The 22,253-nt window shown below is 44.4% G+C and overlaps 1 protein-coding gene across 5 annotated transcripts in view; it reads left to right on the plus strand.

The window, feature by feature from the left end:
• The window catches only part of LOC111955230 (protein tyrosine phosphatase type IVA 3), a 60,408-nt gene extending 40,276 nt beyond the window's left edge, over positions 1-20,132 (plus strand). For 4 of the 5 annotated variants that reach the window (XM_023975387.3, XM_023975388.1, XM_023975389.1 and 1 more), the window contains exons 3-6: positions 894-986; positions 8,736-8,866; positions 13,139-13,213; positions 17,963-20,132. In XM_023975387.3, coding sequence (XP_023831155.1) covers positions 894-986; positions 8,736-8,866; positions 13,139-13,213; positions 17,963-18,080 — 417 coding nt within the window. In that variant the 3' untranslated portion in view covers positions 18,081-20,132. The remainder of the gene's footprint in view (positions 1-893; positions 987-8,735; positions 8,867-13,138; positions 13,214-17,962) is intronic. The other variant, XM_070436077.1, reaches the window with a different exon arrangement.
• Positions 20,133-22,253: the final 2,121 nt, after the last annotated feature.

Consider the following 22,253-nt stretch of genomic DNA (forward strand, 5'->3'; position numbering starts at 1 on the left):
GAAAGGCAATGACTTGAAAAACTACAAACCTCAGGTTTCCCACTTCCTGGTTGGATTTTTCTCAGGTTTTCGCCTGCCATATGAGTTCTGTTATACTCACAGACATCATTCAAACAGTTTTAGAAACTTCAGAGTGTTTTCCATCAAAATATACTAATAATATGCATATTATAGCTTCTGGGCCTGAGTAGCAGGCAGTTTACTTTGGGCACGCTTTTCATCCGAACGTGAAAATACTGCCCCCTATCCCAAACAGGTTAAGAAAGGTGTTTCTATGACACTGAGAAAAAAGCACAGACTATAGAGAGGATCTGATGATGACAACGGTGCGCTGGCTGCTCCAGTTTCCATGGCGATGTGTCCCGCTGCCACGTCGGTCTCTTGGCACGGGCAGTGAGTGGAGCGTGTCGCGCGGTCAGACAATAGCAGAACTAAGGCTGCCTAACAATGCCACGGACAGGCAGGCAACAGACAAACAAACAGTCAAACAGGCAGACAGACCGTCACAGGCAGACAGACCGTCCCAGGCAGACAGACCGTCCCAGGCAGGCAGACAGACCGTCCCAGGCAGGCAGACAGACCGTCCCAGGCAGGCAGACAGACCGTCCCAGGCAAACAGACAGACCGTCCCAGGCAAACAGACAGACCGTCCCAGGCAAACAGACAGACCGTCCCAGGCAAACAGAACGACCGTCCCAGGCAGACAGACAGACCCAGGCAGACAGGCAGACAGAACCCTTAAAGTAACTAAATCAGCCTGCTGTACTGCTATGAGTATGGGTCCATGCACGTGTATAGGCTATATTTTTGTACACACATGTCCCCGCCCCCCAAAAGACACACAGTGTGAGTTATTTTTCAATGGAACTCCTTCCCTCCTTCCTCCACTGTAGGACCTTAAGAAGTACGGAGCCACGACGGTAGTGAGAGTGTGTGAGGTCACCTATGATAAGGCTCCATTGGAGAAGGATGGCATCACTGTGGTGGTGAGTACAGACCAAGGTCACGTCCCTCACACTTCATTGTGAAGTGGACACACAAACACACACGCACTGTGAAGAGAAGAGCAGGGTAGAGCGGAGTGTTTCGGTCGTGGACAGGACTTCCAGTACTGATTCCAGGGGTTTCAGTCGGGTATGGTAGGGTATTGTCATTGGTTGCACTGATTGCGCTATTTGTCTACATAACCTGGTTCAAGCATTCATGACATTACCCTGAAGAAAACACAGTGAGGTGTTTTACCCAATAAATGACTGGGAGTTTACACATATGGAGTGTGTGACTCTCTTTTTTTTATGATAGGGTATGATAGTTGCCATACCCTAGCTCAAAACCCCACATTTTAAGTAGTTACATTTTTTTGGGGGGGGCTGAATTCATTCCAGTCCCGATTTTAAAATTCAACCGCTGTTTATAGTATTAAATGGCTGACTTTAAGACCATGCCAGCCTACGCACCTTTTCTGTCACTTTTAGAAGGCAGGGAGCAGAGACGGGGCCATCTGCTTTGCTGGTCAGCTATTTAGCTAGACAGACCGCTGAAACACTCGGGCTCCTGAGTGCTGCAGCGGTCTACAGAACTGCATCTCAGTGCAAGAGGTGTCACTGCAGTCCCTGGTTCGAATCCAGGCTGCATCACATCCGGCCGTGATTGGGAGTCCCATAGGGCGGCGCACAATTGGCCCAGCGTCGTCCGGGTCTGGCCGAGGTAGGCCGTCATTGTAAATAAGAATATGTTCTTAACTGACTTGCCTAGTTAAATAAAGGCTACATTATGCAGTGCGCCTATTGCTTTGAATTTGATTTTGGCATTTAACTCAACAATGCTTCAATATTCGCAGAATATTTCCCTTCCCTGGCGAATAATGCAGACATGCAGAAATTAGCTGGTATTCATCTCTGGATGCAAAGCAATGAGACAGTGTTGGTGGGAAACGCAGGAGACAGACCGTGTAAGAGCAGTTCCACAAGGATGGCTTCATATAGCCTATAGCAGGGGGTCGGCAACCTTTTTTCATGTGGAGTGCCAATTTACAATTTCTAACGATCTGTGTGCCAGTTATGATTTTCATATACACATTGTAGGCTACCTAACTGTGACCCAAAAAATGTGTAACCGCACACAAATGGAATAATTTTATAGCTGGCTACTATACGGAGGTGCTGTCCATTCAGGGCCATGCCACAGAGCTCCAGTATAGACGGGTTAGCTGACAACGCCACGAAAATTATGTGAACGCTTCAATGGGGCAGAAGGCAGTGTGTTGTTGTGACTCTGGATGGCCAGATAGCTAGCAACAATGACAAACTGCCATGTGAGGAATCGTAGGTGGTTCGTTTCAGTTAGTTTTATCTTGTTCTTGATACCATCTTGTTTTGAGGTGTTTTGACTGATGTCATCTCAATGCCAATATGACAGAAACGTATGTATGTTAGTAGGGTTGCAAAAGGTCGGAAACCTACCGGTAAATATCCAGAATGTTTTCGGACATTTTCCATGGGAGTTAAGCCCGGGAATTTGGGGAATTCTGCCTAAATTCATCAAAAAAGTTAGTTTATAACGGTGAACCTTTTTTGTGTGATACAGATAAGGCAATTTTAGGTCTTGTGGCATATTTTGGTGAAACTATCACAAATTCAATGGAATTGCAACCTTCTGCATGCACAGTGCATTGTTCCATCACATGTACAGCTGATTCTCAAGATCTTGCACACTAATGAGATGCTATTGAGCCCACTCTACTACACTGTCTGAGCCAAGGACTACATGCTTTCTGGTAAGTTTTGATTACAATACTGAGTGGGGTGAATATATTTTATGACATGCATGATTTTTTGTATATATTGTTTTTGTATAGTAGCCTACAGCAAAGTGTGTTTAAATCATTTCTGACTTGTTAACATTTTCTGCTAGTTAGTTTTTGCTACGATGTGGGTTTTAGCTTGCTTGAGCCTGCTTACTGAAGAGTGTTAATTCACCTGTTTCCATACATGTTTCATTTTAAAACATTTATCTTACAAAGGAGTTGTTTAACTGCTTAACTCTTTATCTGTACATGGAATTGTATTTGTTGTTTTTTTACTAATTTTTTCTAATCTTTACAGGAAAATTCCACGGGAACGATCTGATGTGTGGAGACATTTCACTGCAGCTAATGTAGAAGGAAAAGCTGTGTACATTTTGAAAATACTGTGCCAAATCATATGTGAAGAATGCAATAAAGATGCAGAATCATCTGGCCAAGTGCATAAAGTTCCCTCAGCGCTCACAACAAGCAACCTCTGACAAAAGTCCCTCTACTTCTATTTGAGGTTAAAATGATGAATCGGGCACCTTATCGATAGCAACAGCTCTTGGTCCTCCTGGAATCAGAAGTTTTTTTGACTCAATGGAGGAACGTAGACAGAGAAATGCTGATGAATGTCTTGCTCGAGCTGTGTATGCAACTGGTTCATCTTTGATGCTCACAGGCAATGTGTATTGGAAGAGAATTCTGAATGTTCTTCGCACAGCATACACCCCTCCAACCAGACATGCTTTATCTACTCATTTGCTGGATGCAGAGTTCAAGTGAAGGTCAAGCAAATCATAGAGAAAGCAAACTGTATTGCAATCATCTCTGATGGGTGGTCTAATGTTTGTGGGCAAGGAATAATTAACTACATCTCCACCCCTCAACCAGTATTCTACAAGAGCACAGACAAGGTACACCAGACACACCGGTCTCTACATTGCAGATGAGTTGAAGGCAGTCCTCAATGACCTTGGACCACAGAAGGTATTTGCACTGGTGACAGACAATGCTGCGAACATGACGGCTGCTTGGTCTAAAATGGAGGAGTCCTACCCTCACATCACACCCATTGGCTGTGCTGCTCATGCATTGAATCTGCTCCTCATGGACATCATGGCACTGAAAACAATGGATACACTCTACAAGAGAGCCAAAGAAATGGTTAGGTATGTGAAGAGTCATCAAGTTATAGCAGCAATCTACCTCACCAAGTAAAGTGAGAAGAATAACAGCACCACATTGAAGCTGCCCAGCAACACCCGTAGGTGTGGTGTTGTCATCATGTCTGACAGTCTCCTGGAGGGGAAGGAGTCTCCAAGAAATGGCCATATCACAGTCTGCCGATATGGACAGCCCCATCAAGAGGATCGATCCTCCTGGATTATGTATTTTGGGAGAGAGTGGTAAGCAGCCTGAAACTCCTGAAACCTATAGCAATAGCCATTGCACGGATTGAGGGAGACAATGCCATCCTGCCTGATGTTCAGACTCTGCTTTCAGATGTAAGAGAAGAAATCCATACTGCCCACTTCACTGTTGCTCCAAGCAGAGGAAACTGCAGTTCTGAAATACATCAAAAAGCGTGAAGACTTCTGCCTGAAGCCCATACACGCCGCAGCGTACATGTTGGACCTCAAGTATGCTGGTAAGAGCATCCTGTCCGGTGCAGAGGTCAACAAGGCCTATGGTGTCATCACTACCGTGTCTCGCCACCTTGGCCTGGAGGAGGGCAAGGTTCTTGTCAGTCTGGCGAAGTACACTTCCAAGCAAGGGCTTTGGGATTGAGATGCAATATGGCAGTCGTGCCAACATATCTCATCAACCACCTGGTGAAAGAGCCTTTGTGGATCTGAGGCTCTTTCCCCTGTTGCCTCCATCATCCTCCAAATCTCACCAACATCAGCCGCCTCAGCACGCAACTGGTCCTTGTTTGGGAACACACACACCAAAGCACGCAACAGGCTGAAAAATTGAAAAATTGGTGGCCATCAGGGAAAATTTGAGGCTTTTTGAGCCTGACAACGAGTCATCCTCAACAAGGTTGGAAAGTGACAGTGAAGATGAGGCCTCAGAGTCTGATGTTCAAGAGGTGGAAATTGAGGAGGTCCAGGGAGAAGACATGGAAGCCTGAGAGGAAGACAACCAAAGCTTTAGTTTCTAGACTATCATTTTACAGATGTATGTTGAAAATGTTTTTGGGAGATGCGATGGATCATTGGGGATCATTCAATATCCCCTTTGTTATTCAGTGAAATTATCCTATGTGAAGAGTCAACTAATTTAATTAAAGTTCAATTCGTAACTAAATTATTATATATATATTTTTTTTTATTGAAGGATTTAATAATTTGCAATTATGTCTACTTATGATAAGGTAAAAGGTTTATATTTCTGTCTCCATATATGGTAAATATATCCAATGCAAAAAACATCTACATTTAAATGGTATTAATATTAATTTGCATATATTCCCGTTAATTCCCACAGAAAGTTTCCACCTCWGAATATTCCCCAAAATGTGCAACCCTATATGTTAGACAACAAGTGCATTGAAAACACTATTGTCTGTGCCCAATAATGTTTGTACCATGTTGTGTTGCTACCATGTTGTCTTAGGTCTCTCTTTATGTGGTGTTGTCGTGATGTGTGTTTTGTTCTGTATTTATTTAATTGTTTATTTTTTATCCCAGCCCCCGTCCCTGCAGGAGGCCTTTTGGTGGGGCTGTCATTGTAAATAAGAATTTGACTTGCCTAGTTAAATAAATAAAAATAAATATAGTTTACATGTTGTCAACATTCTAAACCAACTGTCTGTTTTGCCCCATAGTTGCACATGTGTCGGTTTTGTTGCTAAACAACCTACCTGTGCAAAGACGCTGTCCATTTAGCAGTGCTGAATCATCGGCGCCGCCATAATATGTACGTTTTCCTTTCATATTTCATGATTTTCYTCATTCTTTGGTCGAGTTTGTTTGACGCCACTGACTATTTCCACTAAGGCCATGACCGTGTAGGGAAGGAGGAGGCAGAGGGTTATCAAACAGACTGTTCTGTGTTCAGAGGAGGGCAATGGGGTTGGGGGCCAGTTCCTGGAAGAGCATGCCCGGTCCTTATAGGCTCGTAAACAAACACACATACACACATCAATACTGATATACACCCAACAACCTGAAAGCAGCCCAAACCCTTTCAAAGACTCATCTGGGTCACTCCTAAACACACACACACACACACACATAACTCAGACCCGTATCTGTAACTGAACTTGAAGACACGTGTTTCTGATTACCAGTACATCAACGTTCCTTTGTTGCCATGGCAGCTGCAGAGTCTGGTTACCCCGCGTGGCCTCCTCTATTAAATTTGTTCCTTTTTCTATTTTCTCTCTTTCACTCTCTCTTTAATCTCTCTCTTTCACTCTATATTTCTCTCTCTCTTTCTCTCAGTGAATAGTGTGGTTATGAAAGGAGAGATTTACAGGGTATGCTGTTACGTAAGCACAAGACCATGGACTGCTATTTATGTGAAGGCCGTACTTAGCTTTCTGCCAGAGCACTGGAAAACATTGAGGATCGTGGCAATTGGTACTAGCTCTCCAGAGTCTTTAAAAACAGAAGTGAGTGCATGGGAGGGAGTTGCCTACCTCTCCCCTCCCCTTCCCCTGTCTCTGTAGTGATATAGGGGAAATCTGGAGAGATCTAGTTAAAGGCTTGTACACYATCAAGCCATCAGCTTGGGGTCAATTCCATTTAAATTCCAGTCAATTCAGAAAAGTAAACCCAATTATTGACAATCATTTAGGATAATTGGAATTGGAATTTCAGTATACTTATTGAATTTACTGGAATTAAATTGGAATTGACACCAATTCTGCTGTCCAGTGACACAAAATATCAACAACAATGAAGCTATAGGACCAGACAGACGGATAGAGCTGTACTCTGTTATCATAGCCCTGGGAGGATGGCTATTATTAGTTGCTGCTTCAATTGTTGAATAACTGTTGTCATGTAAAATGGGGGATGTTTGTGGCGCTTTCCAGCTGAAGACATGTAAACTGGATGGGGATATAACTGTTAACTAGGAATTGATTGGAAATCTGTAGTGATTTGTTCATCTGGTGTCTCCTCTCCACTGTCGCTCTGATGCAGTGAGTTGCTTTGGCTACAGGCTTTCAAAGCTAGGGCCTCATAGTGGTATAGCTAATGAGTGAACAGTGTTGTATATTGTGTGTGTTGAGGGCATGGAATTGTTGCAGGTCATCTTGACATTCTAAAAAGCATTCCAAGGTCACGTTGAATGGAACCGTGTGTGAGCGTGCGAGGCAAGCGTATATGTGTGTGCCCATACCTCGTCCCCAAAGTAGGCCAGTGCTGCTGTGGTTCCTGCCCTGTTGAGCCCACATTACCTCAGCCAACATCATGCAGCAGCTTACAACATGTACTACACTGCAAATATTGAACCTTCAGGAGCTGATGCTAATACCCCAGGAAAACAGTGTAAGACACAGCTCAGGCAAATAAATAGTCTAACCCCCAAATGAGAACTGGTCTGTTGTGGTGGTGGCTGATTCCGTGTCTGTGTTTGTGCGTGCGTCCATCTGTGTGCCTGTATGTATGTGTCGGCTTTCCTGAGTCCAGTGGTGTGATGAGGCGATCTCCTCTCTCAGAAGGTGTTACTGTGGTAACTCCACACTGTTTACTGTAAACGACAGACACCTGCTGAAACCAAATTGTGTGTGTGTACTGTTTTGTTCTAATACCTGTTTGTTCTTCTACATGGCTCTGCGTGTGTGTGTGTCTGTGTGTGGTTGCATTGTGTATTTGTTGTAGCTATGTGGGACTATTGTTAAGATGTATGAGTCAGTCGTGCATTATAAAATCTCCCCAGACAGCCAGGTGTGTCTCTCCCTCCCTGGAGATACTGTGTGGCTGAAGATCAACAGGCCCTGGGTCCAGACCACTAAGGCTGATACTGTGTGGCCAGAGATCAACAGGCCCTGGGTCCAGACCACTATTGCTGATACTGTGTGGCTGGAGATCAACAGGCCCTGGGTCCAGACCACTATGGCTGGAGATCAACAGGCCCTGGGTCCAGACCACTATGGCTGATCAGTATCCATGGTTCATCCTTGGGCTGCTGTGAGTAAGCCTCTAATCACTGACTGACTGGCACTCACCTATCTCGTCACTACCCTCCTGACTCCTGCGTCATGTCTGTCTGTTTGTCTGTGTGTGTTTCTATCTGCTTTGTATCTGCGTCTGTATTGTACCCCTCTGTCCCCAGGCAGCTGTGCTAAATCAAATCTGTACCATAAACCATGTGTGTCTTAGGCTGGAGGCTGCTGATAGGGTGAACTGTCTCTAACATATAGATATCTATAGAGGGGCTATGGCTCACTCGCACAACCTCAAAATGAGGTCACCCTACCCTGTGTTGAATCAAAAGATGAAAGGATGCCTGCTCCTTCTGTTTAGTGATAGGTGTGCTGTGCTTGGCATTGCAGTGGCATACAAACCAATGTTTGCACCACTGTGGTCATCGGTCATTTCGAATGACTTTATTTGTTTATGAAGCTTTGAAAATTACAACAAAGAACACTTACAGTACAGTCAACACAACATTACAAAACAATATACATAAGATTCCAAACCATACCAGTTCCCAGGAACATAATGTTAAATGTTTTTATTTTACTTAACCTTTATTTAACTAGTCAAGTCAGTTAAGAACAAATTCTTACTTACAATGATGGCCTACCCCGGCCAAACCCTAACGACGCTGGGCCAATTGTTCGCCGCCCTATGGGACTCCAATCATGGCCGGCTGTGATACAGCCTGGAATCGAACCAGGGTCTGCAGTGCCTTACACCTCTGCGCCACTCGTGCGTTTTTGAAACCTAAGATCTCAGTCTAACACTATTTCTCCATCTCTCCCCAGGACTGGCAGTTTGACGACGGTGCGCCCCCTCCCTCTAAGGTGGTGGAGGACTGGCTGAGTCTGCTAAGGTCTCGTTTCCTGGAAGATCCGGGCTGCTGCGTGGCCGTGCACTGTGTGGCTGGACTGGGCAGGTGAGGGGACCAGCTCAGTTGGTAGAGCATGGTGCTTGCAACGCCAGGATATTGGGTTCGATTCCCGGGACGACCATACGTAAAAATGTATGCACGCATGACTGTAAATCGCTTTGGATTAAAAAAAGGCATATTCAAATTACAGATGCTCTGCAGGGGTCCAGGAGGATGCTCTGTAGGGGACCAGTAGGATACTTTGTAGGGGTCCAGCAGGATGCTCGGTAGGGGTCGAGCAGGATGCTCTGTAGGGGTCCAGTAGGATGCTCTGTAGGGGTCCAGCAGGATGCTCTGTAGGGTTCCAGTAGAAGCTCGTAGGGTCCAGAGATGCTCTGTAGGGTCCAGTAGGATGCTCTTAGGTCCAGTAGGATGCTCTGTAGGGTCCAGTAGGATGCTCTGTAGGGTCCAGTAGGATGCTCTGTAGGGGTCCAGTAGGATGCTCTGTAGGGTCCAGTAGGATGCTCTGTAGGGTCCAGTAGGATGCTCTGTAGGGTCCAGTAGGATGCTCTGTAGGGGTCCAGTAGGATGCTCTGAGGTCCAGTAGGATGCTCTGTAGGGGTCCAGTAGGATGCTCTGTAGGGGTCCAGTAGGATGCTCTGTAGGGTCCAGTAGGATGCTCTGTAGGGGTCCAGTAGGATGCTCTGTAGGGGTCCAGTAGGATCTCTGTAGGGGTCCAGAGGATGCTCTGTAGGGGTCCAGTAGGATGCTCTGTAGGGGTCCAGTAGGATGCTCTGTAGGGGTCCAGTAGGATGCTCGTTAGGGGTCGAGGCAGGATGCTTCTGTAGGGGTCCAGCAGGTATGCTCGGGTAGGGGACCAGGAGGATGCTCGTTAGGGGTCGAGCAGGATGCTCTGTAGGGTCCAGTAGGATGCTCTGTAGGGGCCAGTAGGATGCTCTGTAGGGTTCCAGAGGATGCTCGGTAGGGGTCGAGCAGGATGCTCTGTAGGGTCGAGCAGGATGCTCTGTAGGGTCCAGTAGGATGCTCTGTAGGGGTCCAGTAGGATGCTCTGTAGGGGTCCAGGAGGATGCTCTGTAGGGTCCAGGAGGATGCTCTGTAGGGGTCCAGGAGGATGCTCTGTAGGGGTCCAGTAGGATGCTCTGTAGGGGTCCAGTAGGATGCACTGTGTGGCTGGACTGGGTATGTAAGGGATACTTTGTTTACTTTCATCTGAAAATGACTACTGATCAGATTCACAAATCCCAGACTGTACCTTTACACCTGGGATATATAGGGGAGACAGTCAGTGAAAAATAAAGTAGTTCATTTAGTTTGATGTGAATGGACAACAGTGTTTGAGTCATCATGCCTATCATTGCTTATAATCAGATCAAGGGGGCATTGTTGATCAAGGTATCACGGGGAACAGGACCCAAGAGGTTGTGTTGACTGTCACTGCAAATACTGAGCTTTGCACAGTGTTTACCATGTTAATCTGACAGTCAGAATGAGCCCCCCTTAACCCAGGTTTAACCAACTAACTGTACCCAACACCCAGTGGCAGTTGGTGCTGTTTAAGATCATGGAGGATTCATTTGTTTTTTATGAGCACGTCCTTATTTCTATTACAGCATATTGGATGACTGTCATTCATATTCCATTCACCCAGTTCAATGCAACATCGATAGGTTAAGCTACTACATTATACTAAAATGTTCCCTATACCCATCATGAGGTTGTTACAACCTAGTCTACGAATGAAAGTTTACAACGTAGGTGCACACAGGTCGAGAGACCAATTGGAGAAATCAAGGTGACTCATTCAATATCGCCTTGCACACTCTTGCCTGCATCTAGRTGAACTAGGCTGTAATCATTAGTCCAAACAGTTGCAAAAGAGTTTCTATTGGAGAAATGCAGATAGGTTTATCCCTGTTTCATTCTGTTTGCTTCCATTTAAGAAACGTTTTTCACTAGAATCGGCAGAATGAATACACCCCTGATCACCTGCACACAAGTTGACTTTRATAGCAGTCACATACCAACAGCATCATCACTTTGCTCGTTGTATAATTCCTTCTCGCATCTACACGCTCTCCTCCTCTCACCTTTTCCCTTCAGTTGTGCACAACACTACAGCTGTCTGTGACCAGGCGAAAAAACCTTTCCAAGCCTTCATACCATAACCGCTACACACACCCTACATCGTTGTCACCATATTAGCTAATCTCATAGCCAACATAGTTACTATATCTAACACATTAGTAATCCCGCTACAATCACGCAGTACAGTGTACAACAAGCAGTTTAGCAGTTACACCGGCGTGCCCAAGTGGCAATAAATGTATAAAACCGAATGCTTACCTTGACTTGGAGGAGTGTTATTTGGGGATGTGAATATATTTAGTATAGTCTTATCTAAAAAGTATGTTACACAAAAACAAAACAAAAATCACTGAGTAGGAGGGTCCTCCCCTTCCTCTTCTGAGGACCCTCTGCTGCTGACACCTCTACCGGTTCAAGAATAGGATGGGCACCTAAATGGCCCTCTATTCCCTGTACACTGTATATGGAATAGAGTGCCATTGGGGACACACACATCTCCAGGGAAAGGAGAGCGGCCTTCTGAGAAAGCCAGATAATGGGACCGAGTATCCTTCTAGCTCAGAGCTTCCCTCTACACAGCCACAGTGAGGTTGCCTGGTCCCAGATCTGTTTGTGCTGGCGTGACATGTCCAAAGGAGTGGACAAGAAATCACAAACAGATCTGGGACCAGGCTAACCGTGAGGTGTCCACCACATCAAACTGAACCCTCTTTCTAGACCCATGTCTGTAGACCTAGACCCCCCCCCCCCCCCCCCCCCCCTCTAGCCTAGCACTGGGCCAAAGTCAACACCAACCGTCCCCTTGGTGCCGCAGTCAGGCAGTAATCCCACAGTATTATTAGAGGCACCGGGGGAGTCTGAAGACGAAACAGGAAGGAAGCTTTCGGAGGCATTTGTTTTTGCGGTTCCCGCTATAACATGCAAACGTTGGGCTCTTTCCATGACCTTTTTGCTGGGATCAGGCCCGGCCCCAGTCGGAGAGGAGCGGGGGCTAATACCCTATAATTGAATCTGCTGTTCCATGCTGTTCCTTTGAGTGTTTATATCAGGCCCCAGCCCAGCTCTCAGCGAAGGATAACTAGAGATGACCCTGGATCCACCCCTCAGTTTCTGCAGCAGGGATAGGCTAACTTTCCCTCCATTCTCTCAGAAGCTGTGAAGGGAGAAAGTGACTTGTAGCTAACAACCGCCCAACTGGGTCACGTTTTTGAACAATATGACAGTATTATACTGATCAGTCTTTCTATAAACACATACACACTGTGTGGCTGCTGCCATTCTTCTTCTTTGAGTGTGTGGCGCGCATGTACACACACACATACACACTCACAGTGTAGCTGCTTGAAGTGTATACTGTAGGAGACACACACACCTGAACACCAGAAACAAACGTCTCAACAGAATGTAGTGGGGGGTAAAGTCATAAAACACAGTGACGTGGGGGGGAGGGGCCACCGCCCCTGGCGGTCTGGTTTGGGGGCGGTGAAACCCCATCTCTGACGCACGTCTCTTCCTCCCCAAGGAGCTAGCCTCAGCTTTTGAAAGGGTGCCAATGTTTTCTTGGACCAACTTTTTTTTCATATGTTTCAGATGGGGAAACACTTTTTCAGCACTTGTACCCTTTTCTTATGAGGGGAGGCTCACTAAAAGGGGGTTGCAGGCTTCAGTTTGGGTAAAGTCTTTTGGATTTGTGTGTCTACCAGTAAACATCTTGATGGCCGCAGATTGATCTGTTAGTCAGCTCCTGGTTATGCTGAGAACTGCCATGTTTTTGTGGCGACTTAGAAATCTCTAGCCTCCCTCGTCATTAAAAAGACCCCAAAATTCAGAGTTTATAGCGGACGAGCCCCCTTCCCTTCACCTTATTAGGAAGCAGTGTTGAGCTAAAGCTTTTGTGGATTAAACTGGTTACTGGAAGTGGAAGATTGTCTGGCTTAAAGCACATGGCTCTGTCCGTGCCTTGCAAGGATTGTGCTGTTTGAAGAGGTTGTGAATGGGACCGTGTACACACACACACAGCCAACTACAGGCACATATGTATTGTTTCAAACATGGAGTAGCCTTTCTATGTCCCACCCTCAGCACCCCCTACTTCCCAAGGCTATGCTTAGGGACCCTTTGGTCCCATCTGGAACGTAATCAAAGAAAGAGAGATCTTTTTATATCAGTTGGTGCAGGTAATCAGCTAGTAGTAGTTTGACTGGGACTGCTGTGCTTGTTCCGTCTTGGCAGAGCCCCGGTGCTGGTGGCGTTGGCACTGATCGAGAGTGGGATGAAGTATGAGGATGCCATCCAGTTCATCAGACAGTGAGTATCCCCGTCTCTCCTCCTCCCTTCCCTCCCTCCCTCCCTCCCTCCCTCCCTCCCTCCTCCCTCCCTCCCTCCCTCCCTCCCTCCCTCCCTCCCTCGTTCCCTCCCTCCCTCACTTTATATTCTTCCTCTTTTTCTTTTGTTCTATCAAACCATTGCTTGATCATCATCTACTGCAGTAATGTTATGCAACTTCCCACTGGGCACACACTGGTTGAATCAAGAGCTGTTTCCACGTCATTTCAATTCAATTACGTTGAACCAGAGGTGGGACTAAGTCACTATTATTCGAGTCACAAGCAAGTTACAAGGTCTTACTGTTCTGGCAAAGAGAAAATAAAACAATCGCTTTCTGGTCGCTAATCTAGATATATGAGCCCACCTTTGCTCGCCAATGTTGATGCTTGGTCATTGGTCAACAGTCAAGATGCGCAACTTTTTGGTTCTGAAGCACAGATTATGTTTTTGAAACAAGAATTTAGTGCAATGCCATAGGCCTATGTTAGTGACCAGATTCAGTTTTCCCCCCCCAAAACCTTCTCACTGTGCTAGCTCACCCGACCTGTGTTGATTGACAGTTTACTTGTCCAATCAGTGTCCCGAGTGTGCGTTTCACTAGCCAATTAGGTTTTTTGCAAGTGCGATACTCTTTCTGGCTGCATGGAGTAGCTTAATCCACAGAGACTGTGCCACAAAATGAGCGACAAAACGTTACAAAACCTGGCCATAGAGATTCAAATTATCAGTCTCAAGTCAAAGTCGAGTCCCGAGTCTTGAGGCTCCAAGTCAAGTCTCAAAGTTATTTTATTTTCTACCAAGTCGAGTCTTAAGTCCATGTCATGGGACTCAAATCCACACCACTGCGTTGAACCAATGTGGAATAGACATTGAATTTACGTCTGTGCCCAGTGGGTTGTTGCTCTTGAGTTGAGACAAACTATTCTTTGACTATGATTAAGTGACTTATGTATCTGTATTTGTTTGATTAAATGACCCTATTATGAGAGGATTTCAACCTCTTCAGAATCAGATTAGGTATTTTGATCTAGGGCTGGGCAAAATGGCCTAAAAATCATATCTTGATTTTRTTTTTCAAATTGATGAGCAATTCATGATATATATCAATTCAAGGGGCTTTATTTATATGTTTACATTGCCAAAGCAAGTGAAATGGATAAACAAATGTGAAATAAATTATAAAAAAATTACTTGATTTTCTCAAATTAAGCTTTGTTGCACAAATAAAGGTCGATACACAACTTTTCCAACAGTCCGGAATAATATAAAATTATACCTAGGCTAAATATACTGAACAAAAATATAAAATGCAACAATTTCGCTCTCGCTCTCTTTTTATATACAGTTGAAGTCGGAAGTTTACATACACGTAGGTTGGAGTCATTAAAACTTGTTTTTCAACCACTCCACAAATTTCTTGTTAACAAACTATACATTTACATTRAAGTCATTTAGCAGACGCTCTTATCCAGAGCGACTTACAAATTGGTGCATATATAGTTTTGGCAAGTCGGTTAGGATATCTACTTTGTGWATGACACAAGTAATTTTTCCAACAATTGTTTAAAGACAGATTTTTTTTACATATAATTCACTGTATCACAATTCCAGTGGGTCATAAGTTTTCATACACTAAGTTGACTGTGCCTTTAAACAGCTTGGAAAATTCCAGAAAATTATGTCATGGCTTTAGAAGCTTCTGATAGGCTAATTGACATCATTTGAGTCGTAGGTGTACCTGTGGATGTATTTTAAGGCCTACCTACCTGCCTCTTTGCTTGACAAATTAGCCAAGACCTCAGAAAAAAATTGTAGACCTCCACAAGTCTGGTTCACCCTTGAGAACAATTTCCAAATGCTTGAAGGTACCACGTTCATCTGTACAAACAATAGTACACAAGTATAAACACCATGGGACCACGCAGCCGTCATAKCTCAGGAAGGAGACGTGTTCTGTCTCCTAGAGATGAACGTACTTTGGTGCGAAAAGTGCAAATCAATCCCAGAACAACAGCAAAGGACCTTGTGAAGATGCTGGAGGAAACGGGTACAAAAGTATCTATATCCACAGTAAAACGAGTCCTATATCGACATAACCTGAAAGGCCTCTCAGCAAGGAAGAAGCCACTGCTACAAACCTTCAAAAAAAGCCAGACTACGGTTTGCAACTGCACATTGGAACAAGGATCTTACTTTTTGGAGAAATGTCCTCTGGTCTGATGAAACAAAAATAGAACTGTTTGGCCATAATGACCATCGTTATGTTTGGAGGAAAAAGGGGGAAGCTTGCAAGCTGAAGAACCCCATCCCAACCGTGAAGCACGGGGGTGCTTTGCTGCAGGAGGGGCTGGTGCACTTCACAAAATAGATGGCATCATGAGGTAGGAAAATTATGTGGATATATTGAAGCAGCATCTCAAGACATCAGTCAGGAAGTTAAAGCTTGGTCGCAAATGGGTCTTCCAAATGGACAATGACCCCAAGCATACTTCCAAAGTTGTGGCAAAATGGCTTAAGGACAACAAAGTCAAGGCATTGGAGTGGCCATCACAAAGCCCTGACCTCAGTCCTATAGACAATTTGTGGGCAGAACTGGAAAAGCGTGTGCGAGCAAGGAGGCCTACAAACCTGACTCAGTTACACCAGCTCTGTCAGGAGGAATTGGCCAAAATTCACCCAAATATTTGTGGGAAGCTTGTGGAAGGGTACCCAAAACATTTGACCCAAGTTAAACAATTTAAAGGCAATGCTACCAAATACTAATTGAGTGCATGTAAACTTCTGACCCACTGGGAATGTGATAATAAATAATTCTCTCTACTATTATTCTGACATTTCACATTCTTAAAATAAAGTGGTGATCCTAACTGACCTAAGACAGAGAATTTTTACTGGAATTAAATGTCAGGAATTGAGAGAATCTGAGTTTAAATGTATTTGGCTAAGGTGTATGTAAACTTCCGACTTCAACTGTATACTCAACAAAAATATAAACGCAACATGCAGCATTTTCAAAGATGTTACAGTTCATATAAGGAAATCAGTCAATTTAAATAAATTCATTAGGACCTAATCTATGGATTTCACATGACTGGGAATATAGATATGCATCTGTTGGTCACAGATACTTTAAAAAATGTAGGGCCGTGGACCAGAAAATCTGTCAGTATCTGGTGTGACCACCATTTGCCTCATGCAGCACGACATCTCCTTCGCATAGAGATGATCAGGCTGTTGATAGTGGCCTGTGGAATGTTGTCACACTCCTCTTCAAAGTTGCTGAATATTGCCGGAAACTGGGACACTTTGACGTACACGTCGATCCAGAGCATGCTAAACATGTCTGAGTATGCAGGCCATGGAAGAGCTGGGACATTTTCAACTTCCAGGAATTGTGAACAGATCCTTATGACATGGAGCCGTGCATTATCATGTTAAAACATGAGGTGATGAACATTAAATTCTCTGGCAACAGCTCTGGTGGACATTCCTGTAGTCAGCATGCCAATTGCACGCTCCCTCAAAACTTGAGACATCTGTGGCATTGTGTTGTGTGACAAAACTGCACATTTTAGAGTGGCCTTTTATTGTCCCCAGTACAAGGTGCACCTGTGTAATGATCATGCTGTTTAATCATCTTCTTGATATGCCACAACTGTCAGGTGGATGGATTATCTTGGCAAAGGAGAAATGCTCGCTAACAGGGATGTAATCAAATTTGCACAACATTTTAGAGAAATACGATTTTTGTGCATATGACAAATTTCTGGGATCTTTTATTTCAGCTCATGAAACATGGGACCAACACTTCACATGTTGCGTTTATATTTTTGTTTAGTGTATAAGCCTTCCACAACTATAATAATTAAATTATTTTACCAAAATAGTTTAACCTGCTTTTTGTTTATTAATAATCACTGATCTGGCTTTCAAGTCTGTCTATGAAAATGCAAATTTTCTTACACATTTTACCAGAACCATGCACATCCACTAATAATGACAAACTTCTGTTAGCAGGTATTATAGAAAATTAACACAGGTCTCATAAACAATCTATGCTAGTGACTACTATGCAAGCCCACGTGCTAGTGAGTAGSCAGCTAATCTTAATATTTAAAGTCTAGCTAACTTGGATGTAGGTAGAACAGTTGAACTGTATAGACGGGTTGGTTGTTWAGCAAKAAAACCAATGCGTGCGCAACTGTGGGGCAAAACAGACGGGTTGACTTAGAATGTTGACAACATATAAACTATATTTTGTCTCCAATATTTATTGAAAACATATACATTTGCACAATGAGCACTTGTCTCTCACATACATCCTTACAGTTGTTGGTTAGCTATTAAATTTGGTCATATTAGCATTGACATGACATCAGTCAAAACCCCTCAAAACAAGACATGGTATCAAGAACAAGATGAAACTAGCTGAAATTAGCCACTTATGATTCCCCACATGGAAGTTTCTTGCCATTGTTGCCAGCCATCTGACCATCCAGAATCACAACAATTCATGGACTTCCACCACATTGAAGTGTGCACATTGTTTTTGTGATGTTGCCAGCTAACCCATGTATGAACACACCCTCCTGTCCATCACCAACTGTTTTAACAACATAGCCTGCTCACTATGTTTAGATGTTGAACTCAAGTGGCCTACCTGGATAAGAAGATTTCTCAGAATGAGAAGGTTGCCAATTCCTTATATAAATGTGTATTTTTTTACAGGAAGCGCAGAGGGGCGATCAACAGCAAGCAGCTGACCTACCTGGAGAAGTACCGCCCCAAACAGAGACTGCGCTACAAAGACCCACACATCTTCAAGAACAAGTGCTGCATCATGTGACCCCCATTTCCATCCTCAGCCAATCAACTGCCTGCCACCTGATCGATCTGACCCGAATGGATAACGACGATGGACGAGTCCACAGCCAATGCACTTTGTGGCTGAACTATGAGAACTATGAATCATGAACTGAGCTAAGCAGCTCCACCAAGGGAAGGGTGTGATGAGTCTCCCTGGTGCCTAAAGATGGCTCTTACTGAGGGGGCCCATGGATCAAGCCCTCCTTGAATCTGACTTTTTATCCAAGAGCCAACCGGAGGTAGCTTGGAATGGATGGTGAAAGGGGCACAGGACGTTGACACATTGAACTCCGTCATCACCATGGGGTTGTGCCTCGCTGCAAATTATTTGACTTGCAGTTGACTTTGTCATTGTACCTCCAACGCCCCCTTGCTACCAAATGGTGGTAACGCCTCAAATCATTGTCTGAAAGAGAGACAGCTTTGGCTGTATGAATATGAAACCAATGTGAATCATAGGGGGGGAAATGTTTGTGCCTGGTTGCCCTTTATCTCTCTGCCTACAGTAGGGGGACTGAGCTGTTTTCTGTTCACTCCTTGTTCCAAGGTTAATGCTATCCAGAATCCTTAGGACATCCTTAACCCTTACCTAACCCCAACCACAACCCTTACCTAACCACAACACCATCCTTAACCCTTACCTAACCCAACCATAACCCTTACCTAACCCCAACCTCAACCATAACCCTTAACATTTTAAATTTAAACTTGAATAGAGAGAAATAGTAATGCTGTCTTTTTGTAGCCACTAACTCTGCCGTGGTTCGTTGGACAAAGCCTATGGGGAAATTAATGCCATTTTGTTGGGTTTTTGGATAAACGCCGAAAATAAAGTCTGTGGTAAACACCGGCTTAGAACACAACGTACAAGATCTCCTATGAGATAATCTTCATCAGCTAATGTCGCTTTTTGTGAATTCTGAAGCATTTATGTAATCAAAAAAGCGCATAAAGGCTTCATCTGTAAAGGTCATGTTAACTGACTGATATRATCTCATAGAACAAAACATAAAATCTCCTAAACCTGTGTTAACCCTGACCTTATTTTMGGCTTTTATCCCAAAACCCTATTCTTTCCCCATTTAATTTTCCACATAGGCTATGGCTGAACGAACCTAAGGTAGCCTATTTCCGTTTTTTAGGACTACAACCTGGCGAGCTCTATGGGGTGACGTCGAAGTTGGACGTTCCAAGGATACCGGATAGCAAAGACCCTTGTTCCAATGCCCTGATAATGTGTTTACTGTAATATATTTTTGTCATGATGCTACTTTCTAGCTTTAATATTCAGTGGTCTTGCAGATGAGAACAGGTGGGAAGGTTATAGGAATAAGGTGGGGTGCACTTGGATGATAACCAACAGGTTTATTTGTACTGTACCTACACTATGTAATTGATGTTAGGACAGMTAGGACTATTCAGTTACACTGGCTCATGTGGCAAATGGGTGTATGGGACGAAGTAGCGTGAAGTTGCCCCTAGATGCTGATCTTGGGTCAGTTTAGKATTTTCCCCACTAATGGTTAAGGTTAGGATTGGTTGAGGGTAAGCTGATCCCAGATCTGTACCTAAGGGACACCACCCCAGAGCGTATAGGACATACACTGTGAGTGGAGCACACTTGGGTGGCTCTATGTGCATATCCTGTACTGAAACGTGGCCCTCTCTTTCTCTCTCTGCACCATGCTTTTTGTTACATGGAGGSTGTACGCTGAATCTACCCACATGGAGTAAAATGCCGTTGATAAAGTTTATGGTCAGTGGCCTGTCGAGGGCCCTGTGATTTAACCCACCCGCTCCCATCTGCATAGCTGGTTAGGCCTACGCAAAATGAATTGTTGTTTTCTAGTTACTAGCCCAGTTTCTCTGATATCAGGTRAACTCTTGTACAGGTGTAGTTAGTTTACACCTCACCAGACAGACACACAGCCTTGTCTCTGTTCTCCGCATTGATGTCGCCTTCTTCTGTCAGCCTTTGAAGAAACCACCTTCAGTTGTATAGAAATAATAAATATTTCAGTCATCCACTGTCCATTCCTGGTGCTGTCTGGTGTGATGAGTAGAGCTGAGTGGGAGTATTGTGTGATATATTGTGTAWGAGTGTGAATGAGGCCCACCAGTAGCAGCCATCCACTGTGTTTTAGTGACTCACTACTTTCATTACTCCCTCTTGAAGCAATGCTACCACCGGCTGGACGCAGAGTGTGAATTTCAAACTGTTCTTGATGGACTCAATCCAAAATATTTTTATATTATTAATCAATCAGTATGACAAAATAGTCTTAATTGTTATGAAAGTCATAAGCAGTCTTATGGCTTCGGGGTAGAAGCTGTTCAGTGTCCTGTTGGTTCCAGACTTGCTGCATCGGTACTGCTTGCCGTGCGGTAGCATGACTTGGGTGGCTGGAGTGTGACAATTTTTAGGGCCTTCCTTTGACACCGCCTGGTATAGAGTTCCTGGTTGGCAGGAAGTGCGATTTCTTATAAGCGCCCGGGTTGGTGTCCCGCTCCTTGAAAGCGGCAGCCCTAGCCTATAGCTCAGTGCTGATGTTGCCTGTAATCCATGGCTTCTGGTAGGGATATGTACGTACCGTACTGTGGGGACGACATCGCCATCGCATGAGTCCCAGAACATATTCAAGTCTGTGCTAGCGAAACGGTCCAGTATGTAGCATCCGAGTCATCAGACCACTTCCCTATTGAGTGCGTCACTGGTATTTCCTGTTTGATTGTAAGCAGGAATCAGGATAGAATTACGGTCAGATTCACCAAAATGGAGGGCGAGCTTTGTATGAGTGTGTGGAGTAAAGGTTATCTCAAGTTTTTTTTCACCTCTAGTTGCACAGGTGACATCCTGTAAACTGCTCCCACAGACCTTTCACCCAATCAATCAATTCGTCCCCCACTTCCTCTGGCTGTGTCGTCACTAGTTACCACAGCCACAAAGTCAAATCCAGCCTATTTCTACAATTTCTTAAAATCAGATTTTTATCCACACTGGTAAACGTATGCCTAACCCTCTTAAATTGTTAGAAATTTTACGATGGCCAAGTGATTTTGTGGCTATGCTATCTAGTGGAAATTGATCAGTTATTTTACTCAAATGTGGGCAATCAGAACATGGAAAGATGAGACGTTAGCACCAGGTATAAACAGAGTTCTTGAAAGCCCGTTACCTCAGGTCAACCCTCATAAGTCAACTCACAAGTCCCCCCAAAATACTGTCTCACTTGTCTATGTAGTGGCCCACACATATTTCTGCTCTCCATTTCTCCACCTCAGCAGGCAGGTCCAGGGCCCCATGGTTCCTGTACTGTGTTTCCCTTCCTAACCTTCCTCAGATAGTAGGGAGCCTCTGGGCTAGCATGGGAAGACTACGTTGGGTTTAGATTGCCAGGCTGTGTCCCAAATGCCAACTTGATCCCCCCTATAGGCCCTGGTCAAATGTAGAACACTATATAGGTAATTAGGCCACAGGTACCCGTGGACCCAGCACTGACCCAGGACTCAATGAGATCTAGGTGGGTGCTCTGCTCCTCATCCAGTAAAGGTTGCCTGTATCAAATTAACCAGAGGACTGACTTTGTAACACTATCCTCCTTGTGACTCACTCACAGCAGGGAAAACCCCCTCAGCAGTACTCAATCTAATAGATAAGATGTACTGCTGTTGAATGTACCCACTGTTAGGGAGACTGCATTGCATGAGGGCCGGGTCTTTTCCACTTGACATTACCAAATCTACAGGTTCTCATAAGTGTCCACCTCTAATGTTCAGTAGGGCACACAAAGCACATTCTTTTGCAACGGAAAACAAAAAAAATTGTGTTCATACTGTACCAGGTCAGTACCTTCCAGTTTCAAATGGTTTATTCCCTTCTGAACACAACCCTGGGGGTGTGTTCACTCCTAGTCCTACCTGACAGATACTGAACACTGAGCTGCAGCCTTTCAGGCCATTGTTTACAGTAAGGGCTTTATTCAACTTCGATCGCTGAAGTGTCAACAATATAAATGGTCATTTCCGATTGAGACGATATATGCAATCTCAGGAAGATTGCCTTTAAAATGTCATAATCACACTAACAGATTTAATAGAGCCCTAACTCACCCGGTTCTGAATCTATTAAACCAAATTGAATCTCAGAATACCC

This window comes from Salvelinus sp. IW2-2015, linkage group LG30, assembly GCF_002910315.2.
Source record: "Salvelinus sp. IW2-2015 linkage group LG30, ASM291031v2, whole genome shotgun sequence".
Taxonomy (NCBI): Eukaryota; Metazoa; Chordata; class Actinopteri; order Salmoniformes; family Salmonidae; genus Salvelinus; species Salvelinus sp. IW2-2015.